This window comes from Sus scrofa, chromosome 2 (assembly GCF_054392235.1).
Source record: "Sus scrofa isolate SSC_HxYL_T2T_F1_AM1 chromosome 2, Sscrofa_HxYL_maternal_Yorkshire_Landrace_v2.0, whole genome shotgun sequence".
In the NCBI taxonomy this organism is placed as follows: domain Eukaryota; kingdom Metazoa; phylum Chordata; class Mammalia; order Artiodactyla; family Suidae; genus Sus; species Sus scrofa.
In genome coordinates this window covers 141,724,434-141,744,863 of record NC_139384.1, presented here as the reverse complement: position 1 = coordinate 141,744,863, position 20,430 = coordinate 141,724,434, and the positions used below count along the sequence as shown (strand labels likewise).

The window sequence follows — 20,430 nt, the reverse complement described above, 5'->3', positions numbered from 1 at the left end:
TCTCATCTGCAAGTGATACATAACCGTGTAGGGTTGTTTTAGTGATAAATAAGCTAATACGTAGAAAACCTTTAATAGTGCTTGTTGCTACCTCGGTAAGTATTAGAAAACATTATTATATCTTATTTAATTTGACTACAGTCAAGGGGATAAATTTGTAATTAATCCAAACCATTAAAAAGCCATTTGTAGGGAGTTCCTGTTGTGGCTTAGTGGTTAGAGAATCCAACTAGGAACCATGAGGTTGCAGGTTTGATCCCTGGCCTTGCTCAATGGGTTAAAGATTCAGCATTGCCTTGAGCTGTGGTGTAGGCCACAGACACGGCTCGGATCCTACATTGCTGTGGCTGTGGCCTAGGCCAGTGGCTATAGCTCTGATTAGACCGCCTAGCCTGGAAACCTCCATATGCCTCAGGTGCGGCCCTGGAAAAGACAGAAAGACAAAAAAAAGGCCATTTGTATACACAGTAGCCTTACACAAGCACCTCTGTTTCCTCTGTGCTATGGAATTTACAGGTTCAAGCCTATTTTAAAAACCCTGTGTTTATACCACATCTTCCTAATCCAATCGTCTGTTGATGTATATTTGGGTTGTTTCCATGTCTTGGCTGTTGTGAATAGTGCTGCAGTGAACATGCGGGTGCATGTGTCTTTTCTAAGGAAAGTTTTGTCCGGATATATACACAATGGAATACTACTCAGCCATAAAAAAGAAAGACATAATGCCATTTGCAGTGACATGGATGGAACTAGAGACTCTCATACTAAGTGAAATAAGTCAGAAAGAGAAAGACAAATACTATATGATATCTCTTATAACTGGAATCTAATACACAGCACAAATGAACGTTTCCACAGAAAAGAAAATCATAGACTTGGAGAATAGACTTGTGGCTGCCCAGGAGGAGAGGAAGGGAGTGGGAGGGATCGGGCGTTTGGGGTTAATGGATGCAATCTATTGCTCTTGGAATGGATTTACAATGAAATCCTGCTGTGTAGCATTGAGAACTATGTCTAGATACTTACATCAAAACACAACAATGGGAGGAAAAAGTATGTATACATGTATGTATAACTTGGTCCCCGTGCTATACAGGAGGGAAAGTAAATAAATAAATAAATTAAAACCCTGTAGTTTGAGACCTGATACAAATGCTTATGAGCAAGTCTTTATCGTTTGCACATTTCTTACCCAAACTGAATCTCGAAACAGAAAAAAGCAAAATGCCCATCTCTTCTCCCATATCCTTGCTGCATAACTTTTTGCATTTAATCAAAGACAGAGTTGTTTTGTTTTCTCCTCTGTGCCAGAGGGCTTGGGTTGTAGCTAACATCCTCTTACCCACTGCTGTGTTCCACAGGGAGTCAGAAGTGACAGCCTCTTTCGTCAGGTACCTGCCAGTTTCACCACGATTCTGTTCCTGTGTCTCTGGTTATATTTTGTGTTACTGAATTTAGCAACAAAACTTTTATGTGCCCTTATTCGTAAATGAGTTTTAAAGTAAATACCACAGGTATACGCTTTTTCCTTACTGTTTTTCAAGTCTGTGGCCACAATATGCTATTGAACTTTTGCTAAATTGTTTCACACATCACCTGCAGAGAAATCACTCAGGAGCTTGTCAGATGCAGGCTTCTCAGTCACACACCTGGAGACTTAGGCGTCTGCTTTTTAACAACAAAGAGCCATGGTAATTTTATGCACACTAAGCTGGGAGCCATAGTGCTGCAAGGAAAACTTCATGTATAATTTATTTTATCCCATTTGTATTTGCCATGTCAACTCTGGATTCCTTGTCTCTGTTTCACATTCAGTTCTTAATTATTTAAGGAGGAAGTTAAATTTGATGTGGAAACTTAGTCTAAAAAGTTAAGAGTAGTTGCCTCCAGATGGTTGGATCAGAGGTGGTTTTTGTATTCTCTCTGCTATTTCTTCAAATAATTTGTCCTAAACATATGTTGCTTTTTGAACTAGAGATAAATCTGTACATATGTATCATAGGAAAATACCTGGAAGAAAACACATCAAATATTAGCCCTGATGTGTCTTAATGGTGGTTTTATAGGTGATGTTTATTTTCTTTTTTGTCTTTAAGATTTCTTTTTTTTTTTCAAATTATTTATCAAATAATTTATCTTCAGTTGGAGAAATTCTGGCTTTTCTCTAACGGAAATTGTGTGTGGCTTATTTGGTATGGAATTAGGAGAGAAGGAAATTATTTGGAGAATATTGTTTGATAAAATCTTAAATATCAAAGCATTTGCCATAAAGAATAAATCTTCTGAGCATTTTTCATACGAGTAACAATCATATCACACTAATACACTCTTTGCAAATACCAGTATAAAGACGTGGGCAGTAGCAGCTACTCCTAGAATACCTATAGATACAAGTGTATCGTGATCATGTAAGACACATATAGTCCCATATTTCATTTACATATATATAATAAGTTATCTTTAAATGTGGGTACATGGAAGTGTGTCTAGGATATACAAAAACGTTTTTAAAGTAACAGTTTTATTTGTAGTACTATTAAATAATGCCTCTGGTGTATACAGCTGAATTACAGTTTCTTCAGAGATGAGAGCTCCCGATCCTTTCTATCCCTTTTCAGACAGCCTGAAAGGGACATGTTGGCTCAACATCCAGGACAATCGCTGTGAGGTGAACATCAACGGAGCCACTCTGAAATCTGAGTGCTGCGCCACTCTGGGGGCCGCCTGGGGGAGCCCCTGTGAGCGGTGTGAACTAGGTAAGATCCTGGCCAGTGGGCTTCTGGGCTTCTCACCAGAAGACTTCTCCTTCAACTAGCCATCTCTTTCTCTGCGTATTTTCTTAGTGAGGAAGACCATAGGTCATTACCCTCCCTAACATGCTGTCTTTTCTGATGAAGTGTTTTCACTTCTTGAAATATGTATTTGGTTTATCCTTTTGCTATAAGCAGACCTTCTAAATATTTGAGACCAGAAAGGGATCCACTCGAATTTAGCTGCTGGATAACTCTCAGTTTGGTATTCTTGTTTGCATGAGTCTCAGCAGAACATGATGGCTCGTTCCCTTTCATCTTTTATTTTTTTACTTGTAATTCAGTTGACAGTGTGGAAGCAAAAAAGGAATTGTAGAAACGTTATGAGGCTCTCACTATGGGTCCACAGTGATGGAGGTACCACAGTACGTCATGTGCTCCACAGAATGGAACAGAGAGCTGCTGGAGTCAGCCTCTAAAACCCAGATTGTGGTTTTTATTTACTTCATTTAGATTCCATTGTACTGTTTCTTTGCTTAAGACAGTTGTGTCTTCTTTTGTAATGAAGTGAAAATGTGTTCTTCATTCTCACAGACACAGCTTGCCCCAGAGGGTTTGCCAGGATTAAAGGTGTTACTTGTGAAGGTGAGTGCATTCTTGAATGACACTGTAAATCTTCAGAGCAGTACTAAAAATTAACATTCAACTCTAACACTTTGGAGATATTTATCATTTTCAAAAGACTGGGAATTTCAATAAAAATGCTTAATGTAATCAACAAATGCTTTAGAATAATACTTTTAGGGAACAGCTTAGAGTTTTCCCGTTTCCCTTCTTTATACTGTTGGGCAAATTTTCATGAGGACATCACTAGCCTTTAAGGCACAGAACAGCTGGTAAAGGAGCATGTCTGGGCTGTGGTTATGGATGGGCAAGGCTGTGGTAGTTTTCACAGCTGGTACCTAGGAAACCTGGTGGGTTCATTGTGAATATTTCTGCTTAACTCAAGTAATAATCCATATTGTATTGCAGAATGAATATGTTATACAGGAAGTGAGACTACACCTGCTTTTTCTATTTGTAACATCTTTCTCCCTCTGCTTGCCTCGTTTTCCTGCAGACGTTAATGAGTGTGAGGTGTTTCCTGGCGTTTGTCCAAATGGACTCTGTGTCAACAGCAAAGGATCTTTTCACTGTGAGTGCCCTGAGGGCCTTACATTGGATGGAACTGGCCGTGTGTGTTTGGGTAAGATTCATGTTCCAATGTATTTTGTGCATGAAACTGAGAATGAATTTTCTTATTTGGGGGATCATGGCCTGACCAAAACCACTAGATCTGTAGCTGGAAAACTTGCTTTAGATGAGATATTTTTTGGGGGAAACTCACTAAAGGTGATTTTTAAAATGAATTTAAATGAAATGGTTTCTGTATAATAAAGAAAGTTGGTACTGCTCAGAAATTTATCTCAAAAATTATAAATTTTTTTTTAAATTTATTTATTTTTTTTTTATGTTCCCACTGTACAGCAAGGGGGTCAGGTTATCCTTACATGTATACATTGAAATTACAGTTTTTCCCCCACTCTTTCTTCTGTTGCAACATGAGTATCTAGACATAGTTCTCAATGCTATTCAGCAGGATCTCCTTGTAAATCTATTCTAAGTTGTGTCTGATAAGCCCAAGCTCCCGATCAAAAAAAAAAAAAATTATAAATTTTTTAATCAGGTATTTTAAGCCTGTTAAATCTTCCACATTGAGTCAGTGGAATAAGAGAACTATGTATATATTTTGAACACAGAAGAAAAACTGGTGCTTAGTGTTTGAAGTTAACATTTACCAGCCCACTGCAGCTATGCTCGTAGACAAGACAGCAAAGTTAGGTGGCTTTTGCATGTAAACAATGACTGAAAAACCAAACAAAATGAAAAACATTGACTGATCTTGGTCCTTCCTTTACATCTTCAGCGTTTAAATTTTCTTAATGCTTTATTTTCTAAAGATTTTAAATGAGGAGGCTCTTTCTTTCAACATTGTATTATAGAAATGCCTAGTTGACCTTAACATTTATCAGTGTCATCCTTGACTAAACTTAAGTTTTATGATGGAAAAAGAAACTTCTAATAACTCTAAGTTGTCTCTGAATAATTTTTTGTTAACTTAAGGGTTTTTTTCAGTGTTATGAAACAGTAAGTTTTTAGCTTATAAAATGACTTTACATAGCCTTGTATTTGAAATTTAAGCTTGTTTGACAAAGCATGAGCAAAGATAGTATTAACATTCAAGATCTTAAAGTATTTAAATAAGTATTCTTAAAATTATTAAACATGTATTTTTAAAATTATTATTTTAGAGATATTTAAGGTATTTAAAAAACAGTGATTTTTAAAATTAGAAGAAAAAAGTTTGCAACACTATACATTTTAGATATTATAACTAATAGAAATTTCATTTTGTTAAATTTTGATAGCATATTTAAATTTGAATACAAAGTATGACTTAAAATTATATGGAATTGTTTAGAAATCACAATATCCAAAGTCCAAAAAAAATTCTTTTGGAAATTTTATTCTTAAATTATCTCCAAAGTTTAGAAAAAAAGTATTTTGAAAATGACAAAATAATAGAATCGGTATAGTCAGATAACTAATGAAATCAAATTGCTTTCAGTCACCAAATAATGTTATATATAAATTTTTATCATTGCCTTTAAGTTATCACTCAGCTAAATAAATTCCCAATAATATCTCTCAATATCACACCTTTGTCATATTTTAAGAAGATATGTAATATTCTTCATCCTTGTACTTTGATTAAATGTTTTTGTCACTATTTATATTTTACCACAATAATTCATTATAGCTGTGGATATGAGAAAGTTTCAAGAAGAGATTGACATATGAAAATGGAAAATATTCTGAGAACAAAAGTAGAGATAAACTGCTGTGAGAGAAATCAAGAGGGTTGCAGGGGCCAGGCAGGCAACATCAACATGTGGGGTGGCAATAAGGAGTGGTGGGGACTACAGCAAACTGTAGAGCACATGTAGTATCCAAAGGTTTTCAAATTAGTACTTTAATTTCTCTGCAAGCCACTCAAAACCTTCACAGGCCATATGTGGCCAGTGTGCTGACAATGTTTTGATTCCCAGTGTAAATATTGATTTGATTCTCAGTAGTGAAGGCACAGAATTACTCTGCTAGACTCTCATTTGTTTTTTACATACCTAATTCAAATGCTTTTTCCCTCACTAATCCCAGAGTTGTTCATATTTTAGGGACTCTAAAATATGCTAAAATTAATTTATTCTCTGAAGTAAGCAATAGAAAAATTGGATCATAGGTGATGATAAGAAGGAATCTTGTCCCAAAGGAATGTTTTCTTCCTGAAGCTGTCGTGCAAGAATTAGGTAACACTGAAGAAGAAGCCAGCTTTGCCCTCTTTAAATAACTGTCACTATGGTGTTCATTTCAGGAGGTCGGGGACTGTGTCTCCTGCCCATTAGTGTGCCTCTGGGGCCTGGCATCACACCACGTGCTAAGCAGATGCTCGGTATGTTGAGTGTTTAGTGAATCTTACAACTTAATCTCCAACCTCCCCCTCCCTGCAGACATCCGCATGGAGCAGTGTTACTTGAAGTGGGATGAAGATGAATGCATCCATCCTGTTCCCGGGAAGTTCCGCATGGATGCCTGCTGCTGTGCCGTCGGGGCGGCTTGGGGCACGGAGTGTGAGGAGTGCCCCAAACCTGGCACCAAGGAGTATGAGACCCTGTGCCCCCGGGGGCCCGGCTTTGCTAACAGAGGGGATGTTCTCACTGGGAGACCATTTTACAAAGGTAACGGCCAGCTGCCCTGAAGCACACCTTCCACGTTCTCTGAGAACTGATTTTACTTCAAACATTTGATGTCCCACTTTATTGTCTTCGTTAAACAAAACGTGTGCCCAGCCTTATAGTCCAGGAGTATAAATCACCTATACAAGTTGGTATAGAAGTAAGACAGTAAAACAGACTGCTAATTTCACTTCTCTTACATCCTTCTACTGTCCCCGATGGTGCAAAAAGTTCTCTATTTCCCCCCCCCCACACACACACACCCGCCCCAAACTTTACAAAACAAATGGTCAGAAGTAAAGGGATCAGAACTGCTTATTAAAAATACAGAGTTGTCGGGGAGTTCTGTGGCACAGTGGGTTAGGGAGGATCCAGTGTTGTCACTGCAGCGGCTCCAGTTGCTGCCCTGGTACGAGTTCAGTCCCCAGCCTGGGAACTTCTGCATATCACAGGTGTAACCAAAAATATATAGAGAGAATGATTTTTACTATTGAAATGTTCTGTGTGGCATCAATATGATCACTGAAAAAATTTGCTGTCTCCCATAGTTACCTGAGTATATTATTTTTCATCATGATAGATTTTTATTTTAAAATGAGGCACCTGCCCTTTTATATCAACCAGCTCTACAGCCCAGCTCTGTTCTGCTTGTAGATATCAATGAGTGCAAAGCATTTCCTGGGATGTGCACCTATGGAAAGTGCAGGAATACAATTGGAAGTTTCAAGTGCCGGTGCAATAGTGGCTTTGCGCTAGACATGGAGGAAAGAAACTGCACAGGTAAGACTGTTCTTCTGTTGTAGTGCATTAACCCTGGCTCTCTTTCTTTTGCTACATCAAAGTATTGCCTTTAAAAGCTTATCTTCTCACTAGGAACATGTAAATTTCTGTTTTTATTCCTTTATTTCTCTACTCTTAAACCACTTCTCCAAGCAAATTTCTTGTGAGAGAGCTACAAGAGAGTCTGAAAATAACATTTGTTCTACTTACAGGAACAAAGTAGCAGTAGGATTTCAGAATATGTGAGTACTAAAGAATATAGCCATTAAATCAACAACTGTATAAACTTTACATTCTGTTACAAATGTTAAGGTTTGTAAAAATAGAGCTTGTAGCTTGTTTTCCTCATCTGTGAATAGTTTTCTTAATAATTATGCTTCAGTTAACGTCCACATCCTTATTCATAGCCATTCCCTTTAGTTAGCAAAGATACAGAATGCCAAGTGTTTCTATTAGATAATATAACAAATTATTCCAAACACTTGAACTGTACCTCCAAGATCTTATTTTCAGAACTCTCCTTTTTCATGTTCTTTTTGGAAATTTCCCTTTTCTCCTGTCCTCTCTACATCTTTGTGATCGCCATTGAAATGTCTCTCTTGACTATTCCTGACTTCCTACTCCGTTCTCTCCCAGTTCATTCACTCTTGGCCCTACACAGCATGGATTTTCCCCAAAGCATTTCAGAACGGTCCACCTGGTCTTCTGGAGTTCTCCTATCATGTCTTTCTGTTGTGTCTTCCATTCTGGTCCCCAGTTCCTAACCCTACACCACTGTTTTCTCCACTCGGGGCTGCTGAACTAGGCAGTGAGAGCCTGAGAACTGACCAAGGTCTGTGCATTCCCCCTCAACCAAACCTTTGCCACTGCTGAGTGATACTTGTATTTATCAGTGATACTCTTTACATCACTGAAGGGATTTCGCTTAGCACCGCTTCTACACCTCTTCTGACTCACAGACCCTCTCATTATCACTGTTCATTCCTTTTGTTCTTGATTGACATCAAATCTGATTGCCGGGACCCTTCTCACAAACCCACCTCTCTGGTATAAAATTTCCTTTTCTAACCCTCTTCTCTCCTCCACTTCCAGAACATGAAATGTGATGTTCATCTGCAGTTTTCCAGTGAAATCCTCTTCTCTCACTTTCCTTCCTTCCTCCTACTCCAGGCCCTTCTTAGCAGAGTTCAGCCTCTCTGCTTCTCCAGGTTGCTTTCCCAGGACCTGTAAACAAGTGTAAAACACCTCAGCCCTCCTTTACCGTCCAGCTACCATCCTCTTTTCCTCCTTCTACTTTTCTCTGTCTCTTAACTAACCATTTGTGTTGTAGCCCCATGCAATTTGACTGCTATCCTCCTTCCTTCAGGTGTGTGTGTGTGTGTGTGTGTGTGTGTGTATATATATATACTTGCAGAACACCTTTATATATATTATATATGTGTTATATATAATATATATAATACATACATATATATATATATATATATATATATATATATATACTTGCAAAACACCTTTGTTGAGTTTTGTTTTTTTTTTTGTCTTTTGTTGTTGTTGTTGCTATTTTTTGGGCCACTCCCGTGGCATATGGAGGTTCCCAGGCTAGGGGTCTAAACGGAGCTGTAGCCACCGGCCTACGCCAGAGCCACAGCAACGCGGGATCCGAGCCACGTCTGTAACCTACACCACAGCTCACGGCAACGCCGGATCGTTAACCCACTGAGAAAGGGCAGGGACCGAACCCGCAACCTCATGGTTCCTAGTCGGATTCGTTAACCACTGCGCCACGACGGGAACTCCCGAGTTTTTTAAAATCTTTAATTCTTCTTGACCTCTGGCCACCTGCTTTGGTTGGCTCACACCACAGTTGCTTGGTTCACTCTTCTGTTGCCATTTCGAAGCCACAAAGAGAAATCTACAGTTCCAGAATTCTTAAAGGCAAAAAAGTACCTCCTGCCTGTTGGCTCTGACAGTTTTGGCAGTTGGGAACAGGAATGTGCCTGCAGCCCTGTCTCCCCCCGCCCCCCCGCCCCCCGCTGGGAGGTGATCTCCTCCTAGTGCTCCTCAGCCTGTGGTTCCTCCAGCATTTCAAGGGCGCTGCACCTTCACCTGGAAGGCTGAATCTCTTTGTGAATGCCTTCTTGTCTCACTCTGGTTGTTTGCATTTCTTTTAACTCTGTGAACTAGACATCGACGAGTGCAGGATTTCTCCTGACCTCTGTGGGAGCGGGATCTGTGTCAATACGCCGGGCAGCTTTGAGTGTGAGTGCTTCGAAGGCTACGAGAGCGGCTTCATGATGATGAAGAACTGCATGGGTAAGCCGCCGCCGCCGCCGCGCCCGGAAGCCGTCCAGCACAGACGCGTTCCTGACTTTGGCTTGTCTCGGAGCTGTTAACAGCGTGCTTGGCAAGGAGCTGTGGCGAGAGCGAGAACAGACCTAAATGTCAGACAGGAAATCTGCTCCTCGATAGCTCTTGGGGAGCCCCAGCCCCTTGGCGCCTTAATGGCCGTGAGATAGTGGGACCGGGTTCTGTTTATTTACAGAATCTACGATCACCACACAGTAACTCCTGAGGAGGGATTGACTTAAAATACATGCCGTTGCGCGGTGACCCTCATGTGTATATTGTCGTGCGAATCTTGTGTTATTTTCCTTACTTGTGTTTTTACTGACACGCTTGGCATTGCCCACCTTTTAGCCCACTGTTTCCTTTTTGGCTGTTTTCATTTGAATTATTACCTCATGAGATATAGAAAGTGACCAGTCTAAGATTTTTCTTTCACTTTGACCAGAGATACCCAGAGTTTAGAGAGATGTGAAGCAAATATTGCTTATTTTTCCCTCTGTGATAAATTCCTTGATAGCTCCCTATCTTTCGGGGTAGAACTTGACCCGTTTTTCTCCTCATCCTCGAGAAAGTGAGGAGAGCATCACTCCATCTGCTGTTAACCCTTCTCTTACATTTGACTCACAGTTACCTCAGATGATGATTCTCTCTCCCATGCTGTGTGCGTGAACATGTTCTCCTCAGAGTTCTTTAATGGCTCTCACGTTTTTACCTTTCAGACATTGACGAATGTGAACGTAACCCTCTCCTTTGTAGGGGTGGCACCTGTGTGAACACTGAGGGCAGCTTTCAGTGTGACTGCCCACTGGGACACGAACTCTCACCGTCGCGTGAGGACTGTGTGGGTGAGTTGCTCTCCTCTGCACATAAACCCTCCCAGCTCAGCTGGTAAAGATCATGGGTCATTCTTAACAACAAACCTGCTGTTTTGGACATGTGGGATCTAGCTGAGTAAAATTTGGAGATTCAGACTCCCTACATTTGGATTCAGGCTGCAACTTTAGAGAATGTTTCAGTAACACACTGGAAGGAAGCGGCCTTACCCCCCCCCCTTTTTTTAGGGCCACACTTGCAGCATATGGAGGTTCCCAGGCTTGGGGTCAAATGGGAGCTGTAGCCGCCAGCCTGCGCCACAGCCACAGCAATGCAGAATCCGAGCCTCGTCTGCGACCTACACCACAGCTCACGGCAACACCAGATCCTCAACCCGCTGAGGGAGGTTAGGGATGGAACCCACATCCTCATGGATCCTAGTCAGGTTAGTTAGCTGCTAAGCCATGAAGGGAAATCCCTCTCCTCTTTCATTACAAGCCTCCTGGAGATGGAGTTCCTATCGTAGCTCAGCGGTTAATGAACCTGAATGAACACGTGTTCAATCCCTGGCCTTGCTCAGTGGGTTAAGGATCCGGTATTGCCGTGAGCTGTGGTGTAGGCTGCAGACACGATTCGGATCCTGCTTTGCTATGGCTGCGGTGCAGGCTGACGGCTACAGCTCCTCTTAAACCCCTAGCCTGGGAACCTCCATATACCATGGGTTCGCCCCTAAAAAGACAAAGAAACAAGCCTCCTGGAGAGAACCCTGTGTGAGGGACCCTGTGTAAGGCTCTGTAGTTCCCTCCTCTGGGGAGGCTGGGGGGCGGGAGTGGGGCGGGGGCGCTGCTCCCTGATTGTCCACCTGTGCGCACACCTGCGCCCACGTCTGTCAGCACAGGGGCTGCCTGCAACCCCCTCCTCACAGAAACACTGAGACCTCTTTACAGGCCCTGAGCTTGGTGGGGACAGAGGCGGCTCAGAAGACCACGGCTGGTCTTGAAGCATTCCACTGGCTTTAAAACTTTGACTTAGCCAGGAAACATTTTCTTCACAGGAAATCTTTCTCGAAAGTGTAAGCAAATAAAACAGTTTAAAATAGAACAGATCCCACACCTCCATATAAAAACATAATTTGAGCACACCTCCCTACTACCCATGTATTTATATATAACCCATATTTATGTTTATATCGTTATGCTAATGTATTAGGTGAATTAAATCATAGGCCAGATGTTTTATTTATTCATTTTTAAATTTTTTATTGACTTAGTCTTTCAGCCGTATAGTGCTTTACAATTTTCAAAAGTTTCACACCCGTGACTTCATGTAATTTCATAATAACCCTTTTTTTAAAATCCCCTTCTTTCCCCCTCCCGTTCCCTCTCCTCATGGGTAACCATTTGTTTGTTCTCTGTGAGTATGCTGTTTTTTTCAGTCAAACATTTTTAAAAGGTGAATTTAAAAGTTTTAAATACTTTTGTTTCCATTTTAATATTAGTTCGAAAAGCTTTTTCACACATAATTACAGAAAACTTGTTCGTACTTGTGATACAGTGATTCAGAGGTCTGTTCCTCAGTTCTGTTTATTTTGTTAATTTTCCTGGATCTTATAACTGAAAAAAAATTTCCTTTCAATAGTGTAATGTACATATAAGATACATACTTTGGTATATTCAATAAAATGAGTATTTTGTGATTATATGCGTAAACCTGTCACATCATTAGACTTTCTAGTGATTTCAAGAATTTAGAATGAATTTATTATATCTGATTGTCGTCATTTTTACCTTATATTGTGTTTGACAAGTCGCTTGTGTGAGAAAGTGTCATGCTGCCATTTTCTTGCTGTTCTCTTTTGATTGCATTGTTAGTACTAGTTTCTTGCTCAGATCTTTGCAGAAGTTTTGTTTTTTTTGTTTGTTTGTTTGTTTTTAAGGCATCTTCCCATCATATAAGGGTCAGCTTATTTACAAACAGGCAATATAATCTGTAATCCATCTATCCAGTCACACTGAACACAATACAATGAGAAGTTAAGCAGTGAGGGCCTTATTTTTAGCCCCTCTGTTTTGTGGAACCAGCCGTCTTCCCTCAGAAAACTTTATGTCATTTAGACAACACGTGACCATCCTGTTAAGACTAGCTGATGTGCCAGTGTAAATCCATACATTAAATATTAGCAGGCTTTATTTCTGGCATATGCTTAGTATATGTGGTCTAATGTGGTACTCATCACACGTGGCTATTTAAATTTAATGAAAATTAAATAACATTGAAACTTCAGTTTCTCAGTCATGCTATCCCTGTTTCAAGCACTCGGTAAGAGGTACATACTGGGCAGCACAGGTAAGGACCAGTTCCATCAATGTAGAAAGGTCACTGGACAGTGCTGTTGTAGCTAGAACTAAGAGACATATGGAGTCCAGCATTTCCTTTGATTTGCTCCAGAAGATCATCTTACTTTCCCCTGAAGTAAATAAAGTCCTCTAGAGACCACTGTTCCGACGCGGCATGTTCTTGATAGTTTATCAAGGGATATCATTATTTTGTAAAACATTAATTCTGCATTCTTTTTATAGATGTTAATGAATGTTCCCTGAGTGACAATCTCTGTAGAAATGGAAAGTGTGTTAACATGATTGGAACTTATCAGTGCTCCTGCAATCCTGGGTACCAGGCCACGCCAGACCGGCAGGGTTGTACAGGTAAGAGCAGGCCAGGCGGGTCTGGAACTGGCATTTCTCAAGTCAGTCTAGGAGTGCTTCTAGCATTGAAGACGTGATAAAGTCAGTGGGAGTCCTTTGTCCTAAAAATGAATCTAAGATAGGGTTAGATCTCTAAAATGCCATTGTTGGAGTTCCCGTCGTGGCGCAGTGGTTAACGAATCTGACTAGGAACCATGAGGTTGCGGGTTCGGTCCCTGCCCTTGCTCAGTGGGTTAATGATCCGGCGTTGCCGTGAGCTGTGGTGTAGGTTACAGACGCGGCTCGGATCCCGCGTTGCTGTGGCTCTGGCGTAGGCCGGTGGCTGCAGCTCCGATTGGACCCCTAGCCTGGGAACCTCCATATGCCACGGGAGCGGCCCAAGAAATAGCAAAAAAAGGCAAAAAAAAAAAATAAAATAAAATAAAATGCCATTGTTGGTGGTTTTATAGAGGAATCTCTGGTTTTATCATAGGAAACATCCTATATTTGTGTGTGTGTGTATATAGATATATTTTTCATCCTGTATTGTATTTCCAAGTTTCTTTTTTTCTTTCTTTTTTTGGCTTTTTAGGGACATACCGACAGCACATGGAAGTTCCCAGGCTAGCAGTCGAATCAGAGCTACAGCTGCCAGCCTACACCACAGCCATAGCAACTCCACATCTGAGCTGCATCTGTGACCTGCACCACAGCTCATGGCAACACCAGATCCTTAACCCACTGATAGAGATCAGGGATCGAACCCACATCCTCATGGATGCTACTTGGATTTGTTTCCCCTGTGCCACAACGGGAACTCCCCAAGTTTCTTTCATCTTACGTTACCAGAGCGAAATGTCAAATGCAATGCTGTCCAAAAGGCAGTGAAAGGAACTAAGAAAGGCTAATGGTACAATGATACTATGCATAGTGGGGAGGAAAATCCAAAGTATTGTCTGCTTAAAAAGAAGACAAAAAACTCTTTATCTTTTTTTTAAGCAAATAGCCCTGACAAGTAACATGGTCGCCATGTTGTTTTCACAGATATTGACGAATGTATGATCATGAACGGAGGCTGTGACACCCAGTGCACTAATTCCGAAGGAAGCTACGAATGTAGCTGCAGTGAAGGTTATGCCCTGATGCCAGACGGGAGGTCATGCGCAGGTACAGAAAGGACAATGTGCTGCCTTTGTACATCCAATTAGTTTTATCTTTCAAATCTGACTCCACATATTTTGAGTGGAATTGGACAGAAACAATATATGTGAACTTAGTAAAAGCCATCCTTATTTTCATTTGATGTTCATTTTGTATCATCAGATATTGATGAATGTGAAAATAATCCTGATATCTGTGATGGTGGCCAGTGTACCAACATCCCCGGAGAGTATCGCTGCCTGTGTTACGACGGCTTCATGGCTTCAATGGATATGAAAACATGCATTGGTGGGTACTATAGGAACAGAACAAATAAGTACATACAAGGTGTACACACACATGCATATGCACATAAGAGAGGCTTTTTCAGTTATTTTTAAAATTCAAAGCATTGTATCAGAAGATGTGAAAGCTGAAAAGGAAGAATTATTTGAAAAAAAAAATCCTTAAAGATAGTATCTCTGTCTGCTCTACTGTGTCCTGCAAGTATATTGTATTTAAAATGTTATTTGTACATCTCAGTGTTTTGCTACTCAGTTTAAAAGATTGCTTTTGAATTACTAGGATGAACAAGTATTAACCGAGGTATTGAAAATAAATTTCCTAGATGTGAATGAGTGTGACTTAAATTCAAACATCTGCATGTTTGGGGAATGTGAGAACACCAAGGGATCCTTCATTTGCCACTGTCAGCTGGGGTATTCAGTAAAGAAGGGGACCACAGGATGCACAGGTAGGTCTCAAGCCTGTAGCCCCTGTGTTTCAGCTTCTTGTGTTTCAGAGGATAACCTTCAACACCATTTTGTTCCCTGGCACTTCTTGGACCATTAATCCACAACAGGTTGCAACTACTCTGGGATGAGTAACTGGCCTGGAGCCTTGTGTGATGCATTTGGCTCACCTCTGTGGTAGATGAGCATGGTCTCAGCCACTGACCCCAGAGATGGCTGCGAGCTTGAACACAGAGCGAGCATGGAATCTGGTCCCTGTGATTCTGCTATACCTTCTCTTACAACAGCGTTCACTTTCTTGGTAGGCATGCTGCCCCAACAGGAGACATCCCTTAGGAAGGAGCACCAAAACAGCTGAAGTGATCCCAGTAGTTTCTGGGTTTGTGGTTCTTGTAAACCAACAAAAATCAGCCCAGATTTCTATCACAACCTTCTTACTTCCTTTCTTTTCCTCATCTTTTTGTCTCATCTTCTCTCTTTTCTTCCCATTGGCTTTTACCCTCCCTTCTCCCTAGCAAATTGCCTCTCTTTGCTTTCTTTGCTATCCCATCCACTTTATCTCTGGTTCCCTTTCGCCACTAAATGGTTTTGGTCTTTTGCATAAAGGGGGAATGGGAGTTTGGAAGTCTGATGGTCGTTGCTTTGGACCATGTGTTCCTTATTGCTCAATTTAAGGCTTTTGTGTGGTATTTTGCTGAGGACAGGTGATGAGTGGCTTAAACTATAGCCTGAGCCTTAAGCTGACACTTCTAGGAAAAAGTACATAATGAAAGAAGAGGTACTCTGGTTGTTCACTGCTAGCAGGGTTGATGCAAAGCCAGCAGGTGTGTGTGTGTGAGAGAGAGAGAGAGAGATTTCAGCATCTTCAAGATGCAACCATTGAGCTGGATAAAACAGACTATTCTGTCTATTCTAGAAAGCTTTGAAGAACCAAAGCTATGTAGTTTATATACACACACGCCCCCCACATTCAGAGACAATATGTATATACTGATTAAAAAGCATCTGTCACTTTCCAGATAACATTTCCAGCAAATCTTTTTATATGTTTTCAAATGAATAGAAGAAAAATAAACATTAAAATGATAATTTTCAAAAACTATAAAATATTGTATTGATTCTTAAAATGGCAAATGACTGATTTAAAAAGCAAATGACTGTTGTATTTTTTTAAGTCAGACTTGTTTTTCATGAAACTATGTAACAAATACTAATAGGAAAGAATGACAGAGTCTCTTTTTGGAAATCAAATTTCCCTTGGCATCAGTGTTTGACGCCTTCCACATGGAGTTTTGTCTGGGGCCAGGCAGGGAGAAGGCCCCCAGGCTGGGTGGGGATGACACACATGTTTATCAGAGGGCAATAGCTGCTATATCTTATTCCTACCCAAAGCTGGCTGGCAGTTTCTTTTAGAGAGGGCTTGTTTGATTTGGAACACGAACTTCCAAATCCTGCTGAAGTCTAAAAAAATTTAAAATAAAAGTGATGTTAATGTTTTCTCAGTATGATTTTAGATATTTCATTATTTACTTAAAAGTTTTGCCTAGATAGAGAAATATCTTGGAAGTAGAATTAATTTGCTTGTATTTTATCTTCTTCATATTAACTATGGTTTCTCAGATGTGGATGAGTGTGAAATCGGTGCCCACAACTGTGACATGCATGCCTCATGTCTCAACGTCCCAGGAAGCTTCAAATGTAGCTGCAGAGAAGGCTGGGTTGGAAATGGCATCAAATGTATTGGTGAGTAGTTTGCAAATGTAAATAACCCCTGCTAAGACACAAATTCCTAGAGGCTCTCGTTAACCTACATACTTGAATGGGAATATGCCTCTTATTTTCATTTATTATCTTGAAAATCAAAGGCTATCTTTAGTTACAAGATAATTCCTGCCTAAGAGTTTCCTTTAACCTTGGTATAAATGATCAAATTACAAGAGTATGCCTTGGCCTCTCCTTTTTAATGTGTTGTTGTTCAGTAAAAATTATTTGATGTGCAGCCAGGAATCCAAACAACTGTAGGATGAAAAAATGACTAATATATTTTTCCAGCCTTTTCATAGAGTAATAGTGGGTTTTAAAACCCAGTGAAATAAATGAAGGAAATGAAAAGTTTTTTTCAGATAACCTAATACGTCTGCAGTAAGCGGTCACCAGCTTCTTAACAGCAAATAGAATTATACTTCCAGAGAAATCTAAATGTTTTGAATTCCGAGAGGTCCAAGAAGAAGGAGAGTAGAAAGGCAGTTGCCATTATCCAGCTTTTATAGTTCTGGAGCCAGAGTCGAAGAAGTCTTTTGTAACTTTGAGACAGGAAACTGCATTTTACCCATCTTGCCCTTGGTGTCATTCATAGTGCTGCTTAATATGTGCAATGTTTTACATGCCTTAACGGTAAAGCATTTTCCAACTCATAACAATTATCCAAGTCAATTTAAGATATAAATTAAGGAATTTCCATTGTGGCTCAGTGGTAATGAACCCAATTAGTATCTGTGAGGATGCGGGTTCAGTCCCTGGCCTTGCTCAGTGGGGTAGGGATCCTGCATTACCGTGAGCTGTAGTGTAGGTTTCAGATGTGGCTCGGATCCTGTGTTGCTATGGTTGTGGCGTAGGCCAGCAGCTGCAGCTCTGATACAACCCCTAGCTGGGAACTTCCATATGCTGCCTATGCAGTGGCCCCAAAAAGCAAAAAAATAAAATAAAATAAAATACAAATTAAAGCAAGCAAAACTGTGACATCCCCATGATTACTCATTAAAACTTAATAAGCCTTCAGTCAAGATTAAAGGATGGCTTTAAGATCTCTTATTGGTAATATCAGTTAATTTGAAAATATATTATTATCCATTCAGTTGTTTTGTTCTTGTCAGATGTTTATGAACTGAATGTAGAATTTAAATTATCATAGTTTTTAAGTAAATTTCCGAAGTAACTTCTGTCATGGCATCAAGTCCACTAGCTACCCATTCGAGTCCAGCCATCTCTCTGTCATTAATATCACAACTTTTCAGCTGTATCCCCATTCCCATCTTTCTAGTCCCATTTGTTTACCGTTTTTCTCTCTTGTAGCCTCCCTTTTTTGTGCTTCTTTTCCATGTAACACCCTGGCCAGCTGTTGAAAAATAGCCTGCCTCTAATGCCTCTTCTCCAGAATGCTGTCCAAATTCACCCGCTCCTTTCCATCTCCATTCTCCTGCTCTGGTCTCAACCATTCTCTCTCTCAATCTGTCCTTCTCTCTTTCTCTCTGCTCGTTGCCGAAACAGCCTATTCATATGTTTCCTCGCTCCCTCTATGAAAAACTGATGGAATTTTTGAAATCATGGATCTGATCTCTTCACAGTTGTCATTTTAATCCGTTGAATTTAGGATAAAATTCCGCTTCCTTGTCATGGTCTACAGCACCCTACAGCATCTTCCTACTCTCTGGCTCATCTGCTGCTTCATCTTCCATCATCCTGGATCTCCTACACTATGCTTTATCACTCTGACCTCCTCTAACTTCTGATCATATCAAGCTCTTTTCCTGCTCAGTGTCTTTATACATGCTGTTCCCTCTGCAAGGAAGACCCATCCCTACTTATGTTCAGCAGGCCAACTCTTGTTCATCCTTCTAATGTGAAGTTAACTAAAAATTACTTCTTCAGCAGGGGTTTCCTAGTTCCTACAGTCCAAATTAGACACCCTTCTTGTTCTCTCATCCCTTGTAATTTTTCTTCATGATGTGTGTATAACAAGAGTCATATCTTGGTTTCCTCATCTGTAAAATGAATTTCAAAACTCTATAGTGATTTCCCTGCTCTGAAATTTAGTATTGTCTTAGCAGTTGACCCCTTTTTTAGTGATAAGATAGCCAATGGTAAAATCCACCCTTCAGTGGAAATCAGAAGGAAATCTGGCCATGGTTTTCTTTTAAGCGTTATAATTCTAGTTGATTAGATAGCTCAGAAATGCTTGAACTAATCATTTTGGCCCATGTTTGTAGCATGAACATTTTGGATCATAGGTCAGAGGTCTTAGAAAATTAAAACCGAAACTTTAGATAAACTAAAAACACATTCCATTTGGCCAGTATACATTTAAATTGGGACAGGTAAAGATAGTTCCAGGTGTTTAAATATTCCATTTCCGTGTCTGAACTTTATTGATGTGTTCTCTTGACATGCAGATCTGGATGAATGTTCTAATGGAACCCACCAGTGCAGCATAAATGCTCAGTGTGTCAATACCCCAGGCTCCTACCGATGTGCCTGCTCTGAAGGGTTCACTGGAGATGGCTTTACCTGCTCAGGTGGGTGAGATCCTAAGATGTGTTCTAGCATGGCTTTCCTTATTGGAGGAAAACTGTAGTTAAAGGAGACTGAAATCACTACGTCTGTTGCTACATTTGACTTATGGGCGAATATATATCATCCTCTTACAGTAAATACAAAAACCTGGAATGTTTTTAAATAATGACATTTCTTACTGTCATGTACTATTATTAACGACTGTCATTCCATTTTATTCATTAATTAACACAGTGGTCAAAAGCATAGGCTCTGAATCAGATGACTTGGATGTAGAGCTTGCCTAGGTTGCTAATTAGCCACGTGGTCTTAAGTAAATAACTTGTGTGGCCTTAGTTTCTCCATCTGGAAATGGATGTGATAATCATAATCATAGTAAGAAGAATACCATATCCCTTTTTCTCTTATATCACTGAATGAGTGACATGTGGGAAAACTATTCAACTTCTGAAAATATGATCTTTGACCTACCCAATCACTGCTATTTATTGCATTTATCAAAATCTTAGGAGTTCCCATGGTGGCTCAGTGGTTAGCAAGCCCAACTAGCATCCATGAGGATGCAGGTTTGATCCCTGGCCTCGCTCAGTGGGTTAAGAATCTGGCATTTCCATGAGCTGTGGTGTAGGTCACAGATGCGGTTCGGATCTCTTGTTGCTGTGGCTGTGGCGTAGGCTGGCGGCTGCAGTTCCAATTGGACTCCTAGCCTGAGGAACCTCCATATGCCACAGCTGCAGCCCTAAAAAAGACAAAAAGACCAAAAAATATATATTCTCAGTTTATCACATGGAATTGAAAGGATTAAATGGAATAATAAAAGTACAGGGCTTAGAAAAATGCATCATAATTGCTCAATAAATATGAGTAAATTCATTCCACATTCCTTGAGGGTAAACCATCCACTCATTATGTTAGATTCATATGAAAGATTAGATCATTTTGCTGGACATGAAGTATGATGCTTTTAAGTTTGAAAGATAGGTTTTTCTCGGTTGAATTTCAGTACACACTTTAAACCCCAAGTTAAATTTAGACTGTT

General features: G+C 40.2%; 1 protein-coding gene across 1 annotated transcript in view; it reads left to right on the top strand.

The window, feature by feature from the left end:
* FBN2 (fibrillin 2) overlaps positions 1 to 20,430 on the top strand; it is a 220,192-nt gene that overhangs the window by 146,650 nt on the left and 53,112 nt on the right. The window contains exons 21-33 of the mRNA XM_021084720.2: positions 2,619 to 2,756; positions 3,345 to 3,395; positions 3,871 to 3,996; positions 6,359 to 6,586; positions 7,238 to 7,363; positions 9,551 to 9,679; positions 10,432 to 10,557; positions 13,105 to 13,230; positions 14,254 to 14,376; positions 14,533 to 14,658; positions 14,978 to 15,103; positions 16,722 to 16,844; positions 19,271 to 19,393. Coding sequence (XP_020940379.2) covers positions 2,619 to 2,756; positions 3,345 to 3,395; positions 3,871 to 3,996; positions 6,359 to 6,586; positions 7,238 to 7,363; positions 9,551 to 9,679; positions 10,432 to 10,557; positions 13,105 to 13,230; positions 14,254 to 14,376; positions 14,533 to 14,658; positions 14,978 to 15,103; positions 16,722 to 16,844; positions 19,271 to 19,393 — 1,671 coding nt within the window. The remainder of the gene's footprint in view (positions 1 to 2,618; positions 2,757 to 3,344; positions 3,396 to 3,870; positions 3,997 to 6,358; positions 6,587 to 7,237; positions 7,364 to 9,550; positions 9,680 to 10,431; positions 10,558 to 13,104; positions 13,231 to 14,253; positions 14,377 to 14,532; positions 14,659 to 14,977; positions 15,104 to 16,721; positions 16,845 to 19,270; positions 19,394 to 20,430) is intronic.